General features: G+C 32.7%; 1 protein-coding gene across 1 annotated transcript; it reads left to right on the top strand.

The window, feature by feature from the left end:
• The first annotated feature begins 2,616 nt into the window (after positions 1 to 2,616).
• Positions 2,617 to 15,958, top strand: LOC105777606 (prolyl 4-hydroxylase 1). The gene is made up of 12 exons (XM_012600950.2): positions 2,617 to 2,821; positions 3,247 to 3,294; positions 4,468 to 4,533; positions 4,698 to 4,750; positions 5,445 to 5,510; positions 6,187 to 6,261; positions 7,142 to 7,216; positions 13,277 to 13,347; positions 13,440 to 13,491; positions 13,614 to 13,703; positions 14,886 to 14,978; positions 15,441 to 15,958. The coding sequence occupies exons 1-12, from the start codon at positions 2,758 to 2,760 to the stop codon at positions 15,546 to 15,548; spliced, it is 861 nt and encodes a 286-aa protein (XP_012456404.1). The 5' UTR covers positions 2,617 to 2,757; the 3' UTR covers positions 15,549 to 15,958.
• The last annotated feature ends 3,066 nt before the right edge of the window (positions 15,959 to 19,024 follow it).

Below are 19,024 nucleotides of genomic sequence, written 5' to 3'. Positions count from 1 at the left end.
AAATGCTAGAACCATTCGGAATTATTCATCAATTCAATGAAATCATCTTCTCTCATTTGAGTTAAAAACTTGTTTTTCTCTCTTTCTCTACTTGTAAGTGCAAAATGCGTAGTTTTAATGAGTAAGAAATCACCTTGCTAAATTGTTTTCCCCTTTTGAGGAATACCCCCTTGGAACCATTTTCCTTGATTCTCTTGTTAGTGCAAACAAGTTCTTATGCTTCCTTGCTGACTTGTTATAATTACACATTTAATTCTTTAATTAGTTTTTTAAATATTTTATTTTAATCATTGTAATTAGTGTAAAATAATATTCATTGTATATAATTAAAATATATTAACTTATTTAGCATATCAAATATAATAATAATATTTTCAAAACCATAATTAAATCATTTTAATATATTCATATACATTATAGTTTTACTTGATCCAAAGCAACATTATTCAAAATAATAACTAATTAACATAATCAACATATATGAAATATTATGATGATTCATATATAGTGCTAATAAAATTTTCTAATATTGTTAAAGCATTTATAGAAACCATAAAAATGATATATTCTAAATTAAACTCTTCACAATTCAATTTTTATTTTCCTTAAAATCTATAAATCAACCATAATAAGTTATAGATAATATATAATTAATTAACATAAATATAATATAATAGATAATAGTAAAAAGCATATTTGTTTATAAAATTTATATATGAGTTACTCATTATATAAATAATTAAAATATTCTATTTAAAACAAATGTAATATAAATTCTATTCTTTTTGCTTTTTGGTTGGTAAAAACCTAATAATATAAACTAGATTATGGCACACTTATAATGTAGGTGAAAATAATTATGTAATATATTTATTAAAAATTGACATAAAAATTAAATATTGCTTTTGTTGAAACGATAGAGTTAAGAGAGGATATCTTATGATGTCTTGGGTTCAAATCTCATAATAAGATTGTAATTTTCTCGTTTTTACATAAAAAATATCTTTAAATTAATATTTATTACTTTATTAAAATAAGTGCCTTTTGATAATTTAACAGCTGAATTTGGACCTATCATTATAAATAATATAGATATAAAATAATTTAATATAAAATTGGATTTTTATTTATCATCATATAAATTCAAATCTTTTAATAGAATAAGAATTCTTATGATGAATTTTATGATCAAATAAAATTTTTAAATAAATTATTTTCGTAAAAATAAATTTTTATTCACCCATATAATAAATCTTAAAAATAATAAAATATTTAAAATAAAAAATTCAACAATATGCTGAATTAAATAAAAGTTATTCAAAAATTTGTCCAAACTTAAGCTTTTATATATATAATAGATATAGATTGTCGATAGATTATATTATATTATTATTTTAGATTATAAATTGTAAATATACATAAAAATTCTACTATATAGTAATTTTATTTTACCAAAACAAGTATACAAATTAAATTGTAATATAAGAGAAAGGTAAGCGTGCTTCAAGACGTTTAAACACATAAGAAATTATACTGACAACAATGCGTACATCAATTGAGTTAAAATTCAACACACAAAATTTAAATATATAAAAACAATTCATAAGTAGTTTGTATTCCAGTGCATTGTATATATTAACTTTATAATCTTAGTTTTTATTTAATAATATTAATGAATTTCCTAAAAATTGAAAAAAATAATGTAATTCAAAATATTTTTAAAATATATAACGAAATTAGAATTAATTATATTAATGTTAATTAATCTTAAAAATATTTAATATTTTAAAAATACAAAAATATTAAAACTATTAATAATTTTTATTTTAATATGGAAACATGTGATTATGGTAACCTATAAATTTATTTTTAATGAAAGTTTCCATTATAGTAGTGTCCAAATGGTAGGGTATAAACTGTGCCTTAGACTATTTTTTCTTAAAATTTATATGGATATAGTTTATATATATAAATAATTTTAAAATTTTTTTATGAATAAATTACACTATTAATCATTAAATTATGAGTAAATTCTTATTTTAGTTATTTAACTAAAAAATTATAATTTGGTCATTAAACTATTAAAAGTTTTTATTTAAATTATTGACGGTTAAAATTAATGCTATATAACTTTATCTGTTCGGACTTTTGCATAAATCAAAAGCTCTACAATTCTCTTTTTTTTAATGAAATAATTTTGGACATTACAAATCTGCAAACAAAAATTTAAATAGTTTTTTCTTGATCTTCGATATTGATTGTCGAGATTAGTTTAGATCTAAAACATATTATTTTACTTGTTGATTGGTACTTATCCACCATATCAATGATTGTTTGGGTTTTGTTGGAGAAATTTTAAAAATTAATAGTTGAATGATTTGAATAAAATTTTAAAATAATTTAATAATTTAAATGAAAATTTTGCAGTAAAAATTATAATTCTTTTTAATGAAGCGACAGAAAGAATAATTCACGGTCCGGTTATAGTTTACCTTTTTCCAATTTATACTGTTAGTCAATGCGATACTCAATAGTGAAGACAAGGAGTCAACAAGTTTAACAGTCATTGCCTTTTTTTTTTTTTTTTTAACATATGAACAACTATAAATAAAGTAGTTTAAACAGAGGAAGATCACACAGACAACGGGGAAGGAAAATACAAGGGGCGTGGAAACCAGATTGTTGGTCTTCTTTTTTCTCAATTTGCTTTTACTTTTGCTTCCAACATTCTTCTTGGGACACCAACTTCCATACGCCATGGCCCCTCCTATGAAGATTGTTTTCGGATTGTTAACATTTGTCACTGTTGGAATGATAATCGGTATGTCTTTCCCTTCGATTCGAAAAAAAAATCTTTTTTTTTTCAACTATCTTTTTTTAAGTTTTAATTGAACTCTCAAAACCTTCGACTTCAAAACACGTTGGTGGTTAGCTCTTGTTCTTTTATGTGTAATTAATGTTTTGGTTGATTTCCCACTTTTTTTAATGGTTTCAAAATAATGGGTTTCTTTTCTTCCTTGAAATATGCATTCCAAAAGGGAGATTTAGCTGATCCGACAGAGATGTAATTGGTTGAGATTAGAAATGGGGTTTTGTTTTTCTTGGCTGGTTTTCAATTTTTAGCGATTTGGTTCTAATAATTTAATCCTATTTGTTCCAAATTTAGCTGCTTGTGAATTTTTATGAGCATGGATTGATGCATTGATTCATCGTTATTTTAAGTGTTAATGATATTGGGAAATGCAGGGGCTTTGTTTCAGCTAGCATTCATACGCGGGTTAGAAGATTCATACGGTATACTTTTCATCTTTCAATATCTTTTAGCAGTATATAGTTTTCTGTATGTTGGTTTCTCTAATTACTTGCTTCCCCTCTATGTTATTGTGCAAGAATCTGATTTTTATAAAAGTGAAGTTTCTTTGTTATGTTTTCTTCATATGTATGACCTATCCAACATAACTATTTTTAGATTTCATATTTTTCCTCATAGGTTTAATGAGTAGAACAAGACTCTTCAACAGTCTGAGTTTTACTACCCAGCCATTACAGTGTCCTAGTTTTTTTTTTTGTAAAAATTTCCTAAAATTATCTTTAAGCGAGCAACATTGGGGCTTTAATTGTTTAAATATGGGACCTTTTGCTTCTGTTTATGGATCATCTTAAGACATACCATAATAAAGGGGGGAAGTTATGATTTTACCATATCCAATTATCTCTGATCAAGAATTATAGAGCTGTTGTAAGTTTTTTGTTCTTACGACAAAAACATTTTCTGATGTTTCCTTAGACCGTAATTTTATTTGATATTGTTTTGCATCCCTCCTACTGTATTTCAGTACAATGTTTGAGATAGATTTTTGAACTTTTAATGGGCTAAACTTAGCCATTAGGCTTTACAATAAATTAGCATTTTAGGGTTTGGCAAATTGGTTGGTTAGGTTTAATTGTATAAATAACTTTTATAACAACATTTCAATCAGTCTTCAATAGAATTTTTGGTTGTTTCATAATCTATTGACTTCATCCTTTGTCCTAGTGTTCAAGTCTAAACCCATAACTTGTGGGATTTAAGTTCTTTCCTTAACTTTAGAATCTCATCTAAAATCGGGTTTACTTCTTTGTAGGCTTAATTTACATTTCTAAGATTTGCTTTTGCATGGTATTGATAGATTTTGCATTTGAGCTTGACCACTGCAGGTTGCTATAATTAAATGTTAGTATTAACCAGGCCTATCCAATGAATGATTTGTACTTAAAAGATATGATTAGAAAAGCATCTTTTGGGAATTTGGATAACTCATCCTTGTAAAATGCCGTTGCTCCCTTTATTGTGGAGCTTTGATTTTATTTAAATATGTTTTATTCACTCATTATTGAAGTATCTATTTATAGCTACTTAGAATAACCATTGGAAAATTTTCATTGATGATATAGACATATTTAAAATTTATCGGACATGTTTAATAGGTGATGACTTTCCAACTACAAAATTACATAGACGTCAGAGTGATGGATATCTTAAGTTGCCAAGAGGTTAGTATTGTTCTTTTTCGGTTCACAAACAATAAAGTTATCGAAATTTGTTTAACTAATTGAACTTCAGTTAAAGAATCTTTGATCTTAGCCAAGTTGTATATATATTTTTTTTCTGTAAGTTCATTGATTTATTTTGTCTCTTTACATTTTTTTTTTGTCAGGTATGAGTCACTGGCACGGTGACAAAGAAGCAGAAATTTTGCGTCTTGGATTTGTATGTTTTTAGTACTTTACTGCCTATCCTTTTAACCTTTCATTTTTAAATCTTAGGGATAAGTACGAACCTTAATTTTTTGATGAAATCAATTAAGTTTTAAAATTTCGATGGAGAAAGAGAACGAAAAGAATAGAGAAAGCTTATATTAAAAGATTTCCATTTATAACTAGTGCATTGGACTTTGCCTTGTGTTGTTTTAAAATATTCTAAGCCATTTGCTGAATAATTCATACTTAGACTTGCACGGCTTTATATAGAGAAGAACAATCACACATTCTTATTGCCTATCTTATATGTGGAGTTTTATTTGCTCACAAATTATATTGGATGAATTACTATACCAGAGCTTGAAGGCGATTGATGGAGGAAAGGAGGTTGGGAAGTCTCACTGTTTATATAATAGTGTGGGTTGAGTGGCTCTTTCATAATTTAACTTGGAGTAAATTGAGCGAACTTTGATACAAAGGTAGGAAGGAAGGTGGAAGCCTTTCTATGCATATTAGAGCCTGGCACAGTATGGACTTAACCGTAGATGGAAATGAATTATTTTTGCTCTCTATTTGGATTTTGGATTTATTATACGGTTTTCTTCTTGTATGAAACTGATCCAGAAGTTAATTCTTCTTACATCTTTCAAATTTTTTTATGAAAAACAAAAAAGTTTGACTTACTTTTTGTTCTGATGATGTAGGTCAAACCTGAAATAATAAGCTGGTCACCTCGAATAATTGTACTTCATAATTTCCTCAGCAATGAGGTATGTATGTGATCTATGATTGAGAATTGATTGTACACACTGTCAGTTTGATTCATGCAATGACTAGCTGATATAGAACAACAACTAACTGCTATGTGATTAGGGCATTTTGGCAGCTTTAAGATTTATATTTATATGAAATTGTGGACAAATGAATAAATGAAGAAGAAGAAGAAAAAATTCATTAGCTGCAAACCTAGGATTCCTTAGGGGATGGTTGATTGCATCGCACAATGATAAGAACAATGCAGCTAAATATTCCCCAATCAGAGTTATGTCTCTCTACAAAATGCCAAAAGTAAAAGTTGATGTTTTGAGTCTTGAATTGTTAGATATATTTAGTTGTGGCAAGAAAGAGAAAAGAATATACTCATAATGATTGAGTGCTAAGTGGAAATGTATTTAGAGGCTGTAAAAGAAATTTTGTAACAAAAGCCAATCTTTGTCTGTTCCCAAGGCAGGAGGGTAGAAGACTGATCCCTGTAAATAGCTCCTTTTGAATATCTGTGCTCTCCCACCGTTCATCCATCACCCGCTTAATGAGACTGAAGTGTCCTTCATTGAGCACTAAATATTCTAAAACAATAAAATTGCGCTAAGTTGAGCGGTTTGGAAATACTATATTTATGAGTAATTCAACGAAAGAGTGTTAAACCTACTGTTTTGTTCTTTGCAGGAATGTGACTACCTTAGAGCCATTGCCCGCCCTCGACTTCAAGTTTCCACTGTGGTAGATGTAAAAACTGGGAAGGTACATCTGATAACTTTTTTTTTCCTTGAATTACTTGCTAATGGTGTAAAAATTTTTTGGGCATGTTCATTTCTTGATGATATATCAGGTTTCATATTTTATTGAGGTCATATATCTAAGTATGCTTATGTCTGCATGTAGGGTTTTTTTTTTTGGGTAATGTGTGATGCGTAAAATATCCATGAGTATTTTTTTTGTGGGTAATGTGTGATGAGTAAAATATCCACTTTTTAAAGTTCGCTGGAAGTTAGTGAGTGGATATTGTCTTGTTCTGAATTCGAGATTTCTTTATTAAGAGCATATGATCCTTTAAAACTCTATGAAAACTGTTCAAGCTTAAAAAACCAGCCCTTATTTCGCATATTTTGAAGTGGGTTTGACTTGAAAACATTATTAAGAAGCTGCTTGTGTTTTTTCTATCTTTGCACTTTTGTCACTTTGAGTGGGTAACTACTACATAGGTGCTTCTACTGACCAATCAAACTTTGGCATTACTTTAAGGGTTCACTAAGATGAAGGGCCCTCTTTCTCATTATTCATTAGAAGGGATACTTAAGCATGAAGAACTCGTAACTATTATGAGTTTAGAGTGTAGCAGTTGGGTGGATTGACTTACCTTCTTTAGCTGCATCATGCATTCTAGTGTACATTAAAAAAAATATCTTCTTACATATTCCTGCATGCCAAACTTCAAAAAGGACTCTTCCACTTGTGTTGCTATTTTTTAAGTTTTTAATGCTTTGAATAATGATGCTGAATGAAGACAGTTATATTTGTAAGTTTTATAAAAATATATATTTCTTACCTTTGGCCAATTACTTATAGTTTTAGGACCATATTTTTCATAGGAAGAATTGATCTTATTGCAGTCGTTTTTCAGGGAATTAAGAGTAATGTCAGGACAAGCTCTGGTATGTTCCTGAGTCCAACAGAGAAAAAGTATCCTATGATACAGGTTAGTTTTCAAGTTACTTCCCTCCAACATAAATGTCTATATCATCAGTCCATTCTCAGATGAGGGTAATCTAGGAGCCAAGAGAATGATTTTGATCCATCCTAAATGTTTTAATCCTTCTAGATTTTGCTGATGCATACTGCATGATGAAATTAGAGACAAATACTCTAATGTATTGAGGAAAAAACTCTCTCAAAGTATGTATTTCTTAAAAATATGTACAACTATATATACATGAAAATTGAATCAACTTGAGGAAATAATATCTCTTAATTGGAATCTCTAAAAATCAGTTGTAATTTCTAAAGATACTAATTAATGCTATCAAATAATCAAAAGATTCTCAACACTCCCCCTCAAGTTGGTGCATAGATGTCTTGCATACCTAACTTGCAAAAAAGATTATGATAAGTCTTACAATTGAGCCTTTTAGTAAAAACATCCTCCAACTGTTTTTCAGATGCTAGATAAGATAGACTTAAGGCACCACTGGCTACTTTTTCCTTGATAAAATGACGATCTATTTGGATATGCTTGGTTCTATCGTGCTATACTGGATTTTGAGCTATGCTAATGGCCGCCTTGTTGTCACAGTACAAGGTTGATCCATTTTCGTTCAACAACTTTAGCTCTTCCAATACTTTTTGTAGCCATAAAAGCTCACAAACACCTTGAGTCATGGCCCTATATTCAGCCTCTGCACTTGATCGAGCCACAACACTTTGTTTCTTGCTTCTCCAAGTGACTAAGTTTACTCTCAAAAGAGTACAATAACTCGCTGTAGACCTTGTCATCAAGAGAGTCAACCCAATCTGCATCTGTAAATACTTCTATCTTGAGATGACTACTTTTTTTGAAGAGAATACATTTGTCCGGTGCAGACTTCAAATAGCATAAAATTAGCAATAATGCCGGCATGTGAGCTTCGCGAGGATCATGCATAAAATGGCTTACCAAACTAACCGCATAAACTATATCAGGTCGAGTATGGGCGAGATAAATCAAACGTCCGACGAGTTTTTGATATCTCCCTTTATCCACTGTTTTATCGATCCCTGCTTATAACTTGTGATTCATCTCAATAGGTGGTTCGGCTGGTTTGCTGCCTAACATGTTAGTTTTTGTCAGAAGATCTAAGACATACTTTTTTTTGGGAAATAAAAAGTTTCCTCTTTCGATCTGGCCATTTCTATTCCGAGGAAATATTGTAACTTTCCCAAGTTTTTGATTTCAAATTCTTGAGCCAATTGTTTCTTAAGCCGAATCATTTCTTCCTTGTCATCTCCTGTCATAATTATGTCATCAACATAAACTATAAGGAGAGTAATCATACCTTTGTGATGTTTTATAAAGAGGGTATGATCAGCATTACTTTGTTGGTAGCCAAATGACACCATGACCTTACTAAATCTATCAAACCAGGCTCTGGGAGATTGCTTTAGTCCATATAGGGCCTTTTTCAGTTTACATTCCTTCCCTTGAGTATTTTTATCCTCGAATCCTGGAGGAACTTCCATATACATTTCTTCTTTCAGGTCTACATGTAAGAAGGTATTCTTTACATCAAACTGTTGTAAGTCTCAGTCGAGATTTGCTGCACACGAGAAAAGGATACTAATTGTGTTCAATTTAGCAATTGGAGCAAATATTTCCTGATAATACACTCCATATGTTTTAGTGAATCATTGTGCTACTAATCTGACTTTGAATCTTTCAATTGAACCATCAGCCTTATACTTGATAGTAAACACCCATTTGTAGCCAACCGTTTTCTGCCCCTTAGGAGGGTTAACCAGTTCCCACGTCTCATTTTTTGCTAAAGCTCTCATTTCTTCAATCATAGCCTTTTTCCATCTTGGATCAGTGATAGCTTCTCCTCAATCCTGTGGAACAGACATAGAGAACAAAGACAAAACAAAAGCTCTATAGGATGTGGATAAGGAATTATAAGAGACAAAGTTAGGGATAAGATGTAAAGTGCAAGTTCTAACATCTTTTCATTGGGTTATTGGTAATTCCAAATCAGTGGCAAACGGAGGTAAAGAAGACTCACTTGGCATTGAAGAGTCAGGGCATAAAGTAGATTGTATAATGACATCTTTCTTGCCTTTTCTAGTTTATGTCATTAAATCAGGCTTATCCAACAACCGTCCACTAGTTTTCTTTTGAACCAGAGTCTCTGTTGGAACTAAATTCTCCCGCGAAAGAGTAATAGAACAAGGTGTTATCTTTTCATTTTCAATAACCTCCCTTTGAAGAGATTGGTGTGATGAAGAAAAGTAAGGTTCATCCTCACGAAATGTTACATCCATACTTATATAATACTTTCTAGATGGAAGATGATAACATTTGTAACCCTTTTGTGTGGTAGAGTATCCAATGAAAACACATTTGACTGCTCGAGGATCTAGTTTGTTTCCATGTCGAAGATGAACGAAGCAAACACAACCAAAGACCGATGAAACTGGGTAATCCGTTTTGTCCTGTAAGGTTTTTATGGGACTTCTCAAATCAAGGCCCAAAGAGGCATCCGATTAATAAGATAAGTCGCAACCAAAATTGCATCCCCCTAGTAAGGCTTTGTGAGATTCATAGTGAACATAAGTGATCTAGCCACTTCCAAAAGATGCCGATTTTTTCTTTCGGCAACATCATTCTAAGCACTTGTACCTGGACAACTAGTCTGATGCAAAATTCCATATGATTTTAAATAATCATTTAAGTTATACTCGATTCCATTATCAGTTCACAAAATCTTAACCATAGCATCAAACTGAGTAGTAACCAATTTATGAAAAGAACGAAAACACGAGAAAACATCACTTTTGGACTTTAATAAAAATACCCATGTCATCTGAGTGCAATAATCAATAAAAATAACAAACCAATGATTACTAGATTAAAAAGTAAAGCAAGTAGGGCCCCAAACATTCGAATGAATAATCTCAAAAGGAACAATACTTCTATTATTACGCAAAGGATAATTGTTTCTTGTATGCTTAGCAAACTCACAGGCATCACAAACTAAAGAGTCTAACTGAGTTTTTGAATTAGGAAACATCTTGGCAAGAACAGTAAATGATGGATGTCCTAACTGTCTATGCCACTAAATAATCTCCCGGTTGACATCTTTATTGTCTCCAAATAATGCTTGAGACATATTGGACAATCGATCCAGAATATATAAGCCATCACGCAATCTACCATTGCCAATCGTCTTCTCTGTCTGGAGGTCCAGAAAAATACAGTGATCGGGAAAGAATTCAAGTTTACTATTTAAGGCTTTAGTGATAGTACTAATAGATAAAATGTTAACTGGAAATTTTGGGACATGAAGGATAGAGGATAAAGTGATATTGGGGGTACAAACAACAGAACCTGTTCCAGAGATGGAGGTAAGGTAGTCATCGGCTAGTCGCGCACTATCTTTAGATGGACAAGTAGTATAGTTAAATAAGCTTTTGTTTGACCTTGTCATATGTCTATTCGCACCGGAATCAATAATCCAAGAAGTAGATGGAGCATTTAAAACAGTACCTGAGTTTGCACGATTGGGCTTGGCAATCGAGGTAGAGTCCAATTGAGACAAGATGCGTCAAAGGTGTTGAATCTCGTCCGAGGTAAAACTCCCATTATAAGTGGACTTATCATTTGTTGTCATAGAGTTTGAAAAATTTGCCTGAGGCCGAGAATTACCCCCTTGTTTTCCACCACGACCTCGAGTGGGGCGACCATGCAACTTCCAACATGAATTTTTAGTGTGCCGAGGCTTTCTACAGTAGTCATATGTCAAGTGATCCTTGGCAGACTTACCATCCTGGTTAGCAATGAGGCCAGCTTTCTCTAAAGGTGGATTATAGAGCATAACAACACGACGACTCTCGTCCTGTTGTGCATAGGAGTATGCCATATAGAGAGAAGGGAACGGAGTCTTGCCAAGAACTTGAACCTGAATCTGATCATATTCGGTATTTAACCCAGCCAAGAAATCAAAGACACGTTTCTTTTCCACCATCTTCTGAAATTTTTCGGCATTCTTGGCACAATTCGCTTGAAAATATTGATAATAATTAAGTTCCTGCCACAACCCACTTAATTCGGCAAAATATTGAGAAATCGTTAGCTCCCCCTGTTTTGTACCATGGACCTTATTACGAATCTCAAAAATTTGCGCATCATTCCCAACACAAGAGTAGTATCAAGCAGCAATATTCCAAATCTTTTCCGCAGTATCAAGCAACAAATAGGTTTTGGAAATATGGGGTTGCATAGAGTTGATAAGCCATGCCATAACAAGAGAGTTCGTTAAATCCTACTGACTAAAGGTTGAATCAGTGAGTTCAGGTTTCGACAATTTACCGTGATATATCCCTGCAAGCCACGGGCCTTGATAAACAAGAAGTAGGACCTTGACCAAGTAAAGTAATTATGACCATCAAGCTTCACAGGGCTAATTTGCAACGAGGGATTATCGGTTGGAATGACAAGCTTCTCGTCTGCAGACATAATGTTGGAAAAAACAACTAAACCCCAAAAAAATCTGCTTGCACAATTAGAACAAAAAATAACACCCAAAAAAAATCCCAAATAGATCCCACACACACAAAAAAAAACTTAGCCAAAGCACATCACCACTTAGAGAAGAATAATCGGAAGAGAGCAGAGAGCACAGTGACGGCGTCGGAAAAAACACGGCGGCAGCAGGTGGAGTCCACGCACGGCATGTGAAATGGAGTTGCAGAAACTTGCGACGGCGCGTGGGGCCCACATGCGGGTTTGCTGGTCACCGGAGTTTGGGGTTTTGTCGGCGAGTGGATGTCGACTCCAATGGTAGGGGCGGTGAAATAAAAAAAATAGGGCCAGGATGGAAAGTACCAAATTTGGGTTTCTAGGGTTTTTGGAAAAGAATTTAAAATCAGAAAAAAAATCCCAAAAATAGGATAAAAAAATTGATACCATGATGAAATTAGAGATGAATACTCTAATGTATTGTGGAAAAAACTCTATCAAAGGATGTATTTCTTAAAATATGTACAACTATATATACATTAAAATTGAATTAACTTAAGGAAAGAATATCTCTTAATTAGAATCTCTAAAAATCAGTTGTAATCTCCAAAGATACTAATTAATGCTATCAAAAAATCAAAAGATTCTCAACAATGCATCTATTAGTATCCAAGGAAAAACAATCGCAAGCATCAGTACAAATTGACATATACTTACAAGAGTAACATATATTATAGCTTGTTTTATGGGAACATTGATGGTAGGTGTTGCTAGAATTGCATATTTAATGAAGTGCCAAAAATGGCATTATGACTAATCTCACCTGTGGATGGAGACCATAGGGGAGAGACTAACTTTTGATACATGGCATGACGTGATCACAAAAATGTGAGTCAAACTCTGCTCCCGCCAGATTGGCAACAAGTAGAAAGACAAACCCCTGGTTATTTGATTTCATTGTTCCCTAAACCCCCTATGGCTTATATGATTTCCTTGTTAGTAAGCTCTGAAATTCTTTCATGGGCTAAGAGAGAGTTTCTAAAACTTCCCACTCACAGAAGCTCTTCAAAAAAGTTTGCAAAGCTCTTGTTCTCATTTACCTGAAGGAACTATGCCCTTTTTTCCGTGGTATGTGTTTAAGATATATCTTTCTTCCCTCTTTCTTCTGTTGATAACTACTAAGCAGCCTTTTACGAGTTTATCTTTTTCTCTAAGGACTTACACTTAACAGTATGGTTTTGCAAACATTGGCACTTGATATACTGGCTGCAACTCTTGGAATTCAGAAACATATTCTCCCCTCTAGATGGCAAATAGAAAGGGAATGCCAACTTGGAAATATATATATATATATATAAATATGAGAAATAGCTTTGATCAGCTTACGATGTTTCTTAATTTTACCATAAGTTTAAAGCAGCTCTGGATGAATTTTCTTCTGCATGCATCTTTCCATTCTAGCATTGAAGTGTTTGCATCTATCTTCTGCAATTATCTAATAGATTGTAACTGAGTGTTTTCCCTCTATTTCTTTTTCCTTTGAACTGAAAGGCAATTGAAAAGCGGATTTCTGTATTTTCTCAAATACCAGCTGAAAATGGAGAGCTTATCCAAGTTTTAAGGTGGGTCTCTGACTTCAATATCTGTAAAATATTGCTCAAAAGAAAGAGAATTGATATGTTCTTTATCGAGGCTAACATTTAATGCAGCACAGGTATGAAAAGGATCAGTTTTACAAGCCCCATCATGATTATTTTTCTGATACTGTAAGTTATCTGCCTTTCCCATAATTTTCGTGGTGGATTTATCGGTTGTGTCAGATATATCTGTTCTTATGATATGGAGAAATCCCGAGCCATTTCTTTACGATTATTATTATTTTTTTCAGTTTAACTTGAAGCGTGGTGGTCAAAGAATAGCAACTATGCTTATGTATCTAAGTGATGATGTTGAAGGGGGAGAAACATATTTCCCTATGGTAATTCCTTTTCTTTAAGTGACCTGCGTGATTAATCATATTAGGTAACTGGTGCTTCAATTGCATGTAAAGAGAAATTCAATTTATTTGTCTTTTCATAGGTATTTTGTAACTGTCAATATGCCCTTGGTACTTTGCTCGACATGCATAGGCAATTTATAGATGCTTTTGCTCTAGAAAGAGTAAGCACAGAAGTTTGCTGAAATCTGTTCATGGGTGTCAAGGGTAAGCACTGGAAACTGGTTTTAAAGTAACAATGAAAGTTGATTAGGTTCAACGGATGAAAATTAGGGTTATAATTAGAGTATGATGGAAAAATGTTTTTTGGAAGTGAGGAATTCAGTTACTTGAAGCAATGACACAAAAACAGATTTCAATGTTTCCTGAGGAAGGCAGTGGAGTTGGAGAATTATGGAGATATAATAGTCCAATGGACAAGACCGGATTCAAACCCACTAGCATTCTTCATTTCTTTCCTTCTCTCCCCACAATGTTGGTTTACTTCCAACTATAATCTATTATATGAAAAGATTTTTGCAGTCGTAACTGTGAATAAATACTAGAGGAGAAGTATAAGAATTAGCTCTTTCTTGAAAACGGTTACGAGGAAGTAGGGTCTAGAATAACGAATGGTAAGAAATATTTGTGTTTGAAACGATCTTATTCTACACTGCAACTGGACAACCTGCTTTCCAGTCTTATCAGGTTTCAATATGACTCTGCTAGTGGATTATTTTAAAAGTAATGGAGACAAGTAAGAAATTTGGCCGACCTCTTTGTTCATTTTCTTGTGGCAGCTCGTATTTAATTCTTCAACTTCTAATATTTAGATATTAATCCTATGAGAGGTGTATATTATTATTTTTTATTTGGCCAAATGAGAGGTATATTATTTAGTCTTTCATGTCTTTATTGTCTCTAGCTACTTCAAGTCTATTTGAATTTTCTTCAAGATATTTGCCCCTTGTATATGTCAAAATACTTGTACTTTGCCTTGCATAACTCTTTTGTTTTGTCATTGTTGATAATTGCCAGTCACTCAATATTTAGTATGATGTTGCGTTGAATCTTCTTGTTTAAAATTTGTCGATTGTTTTTATTTGTCAACTTTTCTTTGACAATACCTTCAATGTTATACCTTTCATGGCATTGGTTTGTTAAACATGTGATTTAAAATCTCAGGCTGGTACGGGCGATTGTAGCTGTGGCGGGAAGACTGTGAAGGGGATGTCTGTAAAACCGATCAAAGGAGATGCAGTGCTCTTCTGGAGCATGGTACGTTTCCTTGCTCTTCTTCGTAAATTCAAAATGCCTGTTTGCATGCCTTTGTATGCATGAACTTTTCTTTGTTCATCCATTAAACTTTTCTTTCTCTATTAGTAATTTACAGTACATCTCTTGAGGTTTCTCATTTTTCTGTTTAATTTCTCGTGAGTTTTACTTTGACATATCTCAAGGGTTATAAACTTGGTCATGTTGAGATTGGTTTGAAATAGTGTTTACAAATATTTCTGATTTTAGTTGCATTAAGTGTAATGATTTTTGTTCATCATGGAGACTCTGATATCATGAACGATATGATACGATCATTAAGTTTGACTTTGTTTTGTTGCCTTGCCTGATATCTTGTGGATATGCTAAAGGTATCTTTCTTATATACTACCCAGATTTAGATTAATTTAGAAGGATTTCACTGATTTTGTTAACTTTGTTGTTTCTATTGCTTGCTTCTGTTAGGGACTAGATGGACAGTCGGATCCAAATAGCATACATGGAGGATGTGAAGTTTTATCAGGAGAAAAATGGTCTGCAACAAAATGGATGAGGCAAAAACCTACTTTCTGATGTCACATATATATACACACAGATAGGGGGCTACTGTTTTACTATGTCTAGAAATTCACATCTAATGCTTTAGGGAATGAGTAATAATTTACTCTTAAAGTAGGGAGTTAGTATATGCCTAGATGCCAGAAATTGAGTTTGGAGACCCATGGACGATCAAAATACCATATAAAGAATAGGCTACAGCTTGAGAAATGAACACTTAGGTATAGTTGCATTATTTAATTTTCGGACCTGTTTTAGGAGTGTAATTTGATGCTCTTCATAATTACCCCTCTTTGCCATCCCCAACCCAGGAACAAAAGTTTCTATTATGTTGTTTTCGGAAACAATAGTTCCCTTGCTCATATTTGATGGTGATTTGGAATGGGTCATTTCTAACATTTTTCAGGAAGAGTTGTTAGTATAAATCTTCGTTTTGCTGTCTTTTAATACTTTGATATCTTTACTTCCAGTGGTGTGTGTAGTAACCATGCAAGGGACCTTGTCACCTTGGTACAAGTATTATGAACATATCAATGCTAGTATTCTCGTACCTCTCCCATTTGAACTAAGTGCTGTGTAGTGGTGGTGCTTTTGGTTGGGATTTGAATGGATCCTTACTCCCCAAGCACTACCAGTTTACCCCTTTGTCAAGTTACCGAGCCATGGTGCACATGGTGAGGTAGGTATAAAGTGTAGAATTGAAATATTATAACTTCACAAAGTGCAAAACAAATGAAATATGAGTCGAAATGAATTATAAATGGTGTTGTAAGTTTTAAGTAGGAATGTTAAAAGGTCGGGTTATTCATCTTAGTTTGAAGACTTGTTCGATATTTGGGAGGATTTGAATAAGATTATTAGGTCCAAAAAATGAGCTCGGATAAAATGTTATATCTATTTTAAAATGGGTTGGGTTTGGGTATAGAAGTTTTGAGCTAGTTTGGTTTGAATAGTATTGCTAATTTTTAATTACCTTTTATTTTGGCTTATTATCCTTAAAAAACTAAAAAGACGGGAAATTAAGGTTTTTTCCCCTTATTTATGGAATTATACTTTTGGGCAGATAAGTGAACAAAAATAACAATCAAAGTTACAGTGATGCTTTGTTGAGTTTTATAACATCAACCAACACTTTGATGCATTCATTAGTCCTCCATTGAGCCCGCTGCAAAATCTTAAGCATACAAAAGATTTCATTTCATTCAAAATTGAATTATTACATCATCCTAGCTTAAACTAGAAATAAATGGCAGTGATATTACCAAAAGGTTAAACAAACGAGTACCGATTAATCGTTTTAATAGTGAGGTTGGAAGTGGGATTATTACCATTACAAAGAGGAATCTAATCCTACTAAAAGGTGTTAGATATTTAATAGAAGAATATAAATGCTTATGATCTCGCCTACCACACTGATCCACCAATCCCCCAATTTCACTGACTAATGGACTTAAAAACCAAAGGATGAAGATAACATTGAGCATAAGCACAAGGAGTCAAAATCTCAAAGGACTCCACATAAACAAAGTCACATAAAATATAGAGAACCGAGTCTCCCATCATCCAAGGCTAAAGGGAGATAGAATTATTATTCCAACCAAACCTCATCTTACTAGAAAAAAATATTGGATTTTGATATACAAACAAAGTTCGAGAAAAAAACGAGAGCGGTGACTACCTATTCCACAGCCAAAGAACAATCAATCACTATAACATCTAAACTAAAACTAAAATAACACACTTGTTCAGGACCTTTCTGGAGATCTGAGTAGGCCAATGGTGGTGGCTCCATTTAGCCTACCACATGATTGAAAACGAGACCATTTTTTATCTTTGGAAACTAAAAATGGTAGTGTTGTAACAAACGTCTTTCATCATTTTTAATGGATTCTTTCCCCTCCAATAAATCATAATTTTGGAAAAAAAAAATCAACCCAATCACGAAAAAAAGGGAATTTTTTAATTCAAACAAAAATTTGGGAGCGCAAGGCTGGTCTCGGCTATTTTCATGTAAATGTGGGATGTGCATAAAATTCTACCCATATTTTGAGTAAGGTGCAAGTAGTCACAAAAGTTAATATTTAATCCAAGCTTAGCCCTAATGAATCTAACTCGATTCAAGAAATTATTATACTAGAGTATGAAAGAAAATGCTGTAGGCACTTTCAAAAGAAAATGTTGTAGGCCGTACATGGTAATTGACTCCCTTCATATGACATTGTCAAAAAAAAATATTAGGATAATTATTTGGTATTGTAGAAACAGGGGGAGGGGGGTTAATTGCTTAGCAAACAAAAACTGTGGCTGAAATAGTGCTTAGAACTATGGCCATAGTTTCGATCACGGAACCAAAAGTGCATAAATGTAAAGACGAATATCAAGATTGTTTACATATTTTGACCTCAATCTATGTCTTTGAGACCTTGCCTAAAGCGATCTACCATCTTTCTCACAGTACAACCAACGATTTAAGTCTTAACATCAACTAACTCTCGCTAATTTAGCGATCTCATCATTGTACAAAGACTAGGTCACTCCCCCACTAAGCTTTCCTTCGAAACTTAGTTTTGTAACACAATATATTCTCTTGATTTCTTAGAAAAACAATTCACACATAAAACGTCCCTAACTTGAACAAATATGTGCTCTCTCAATCTCTCTTCACTTTAACATCTACAAAACTTAAGTTTATATACTACTTAAGTTTTGCTTACATAAGAGTCATAGTTTAATCACTTTTCTATAAAGTAAAGCTAAAAGTAAACATAGGATAATATTGGCGTAATTCCATAAGAGTCTCAGTGTAATCCAACGCATTCAAATATGGAAAGTGACTTTACTTGATCCTCAAGTAATCATTCTTTAATTCTTCAACTTTAACTCAATTAGTCTCCATGTTTTGGGCTCTGAATTGTCCAAATATCTTTGGAACAAATAGCCCAATGCTTTTGTTCTAAAAATTGCCAACTCTGAAAATAGACAAGTAAAACAATGAACAGTGTTTCCAGTTGTGGCCAATGTTTTAGCCACAGAACTAGCCATAGAATTTTTCCTTGCCTCCAAATGTTTCAACAATATTCTCCTTTGGTAATTTTTGAACAAAACACGTACAATGAAAAATAAAATCATCACAGATAAATATTCTCCCCTTAAGGGTCTCCCCCTTAATCAAATAATCTCAACTATCTCATCTCAAAGTAATTTAACATTAATGAAGATATTAACATAGTAAAGATAAAAGTATAAGCTTGTTAATGTGATCCAAAACATCTAAAGGCAGAAGAACAAATTTACTCGATTGAGTGAACATCTGTGTAGAAAGGAAAAATCACTATACTAAATTGATGAAAATTGGAACCCCAAGTTTGTGGTGATTGTGGCCCAAAAAAAATCATACAATCATACATGGTCATTGCGCTCCCTTTTTGTTCAATGATTGCAAAAGGATCACTAAAGTTGTCTGGCCAGGATATCCAACTTCATGGTCAATA

Source organism: Gossypium raimondii, chromosome 10, assembly GCF_025698545.1.
Source record: "Gossypium raimondii isolate GPD5lz chromosome 10, ASM2569854v1, whole genome shotgun sequence".
Classification (NCBI taxonomy): domain Eukaryota; kingdom Viridiplantae; phylum Streptophyta; class Magnoliopsida; order Malvales; family Malvaceae; genus Gossypium; species Gossypium raimondii.
This window is presented reverse-complemented; position numbering and strand designations above follow the sequence as displayed.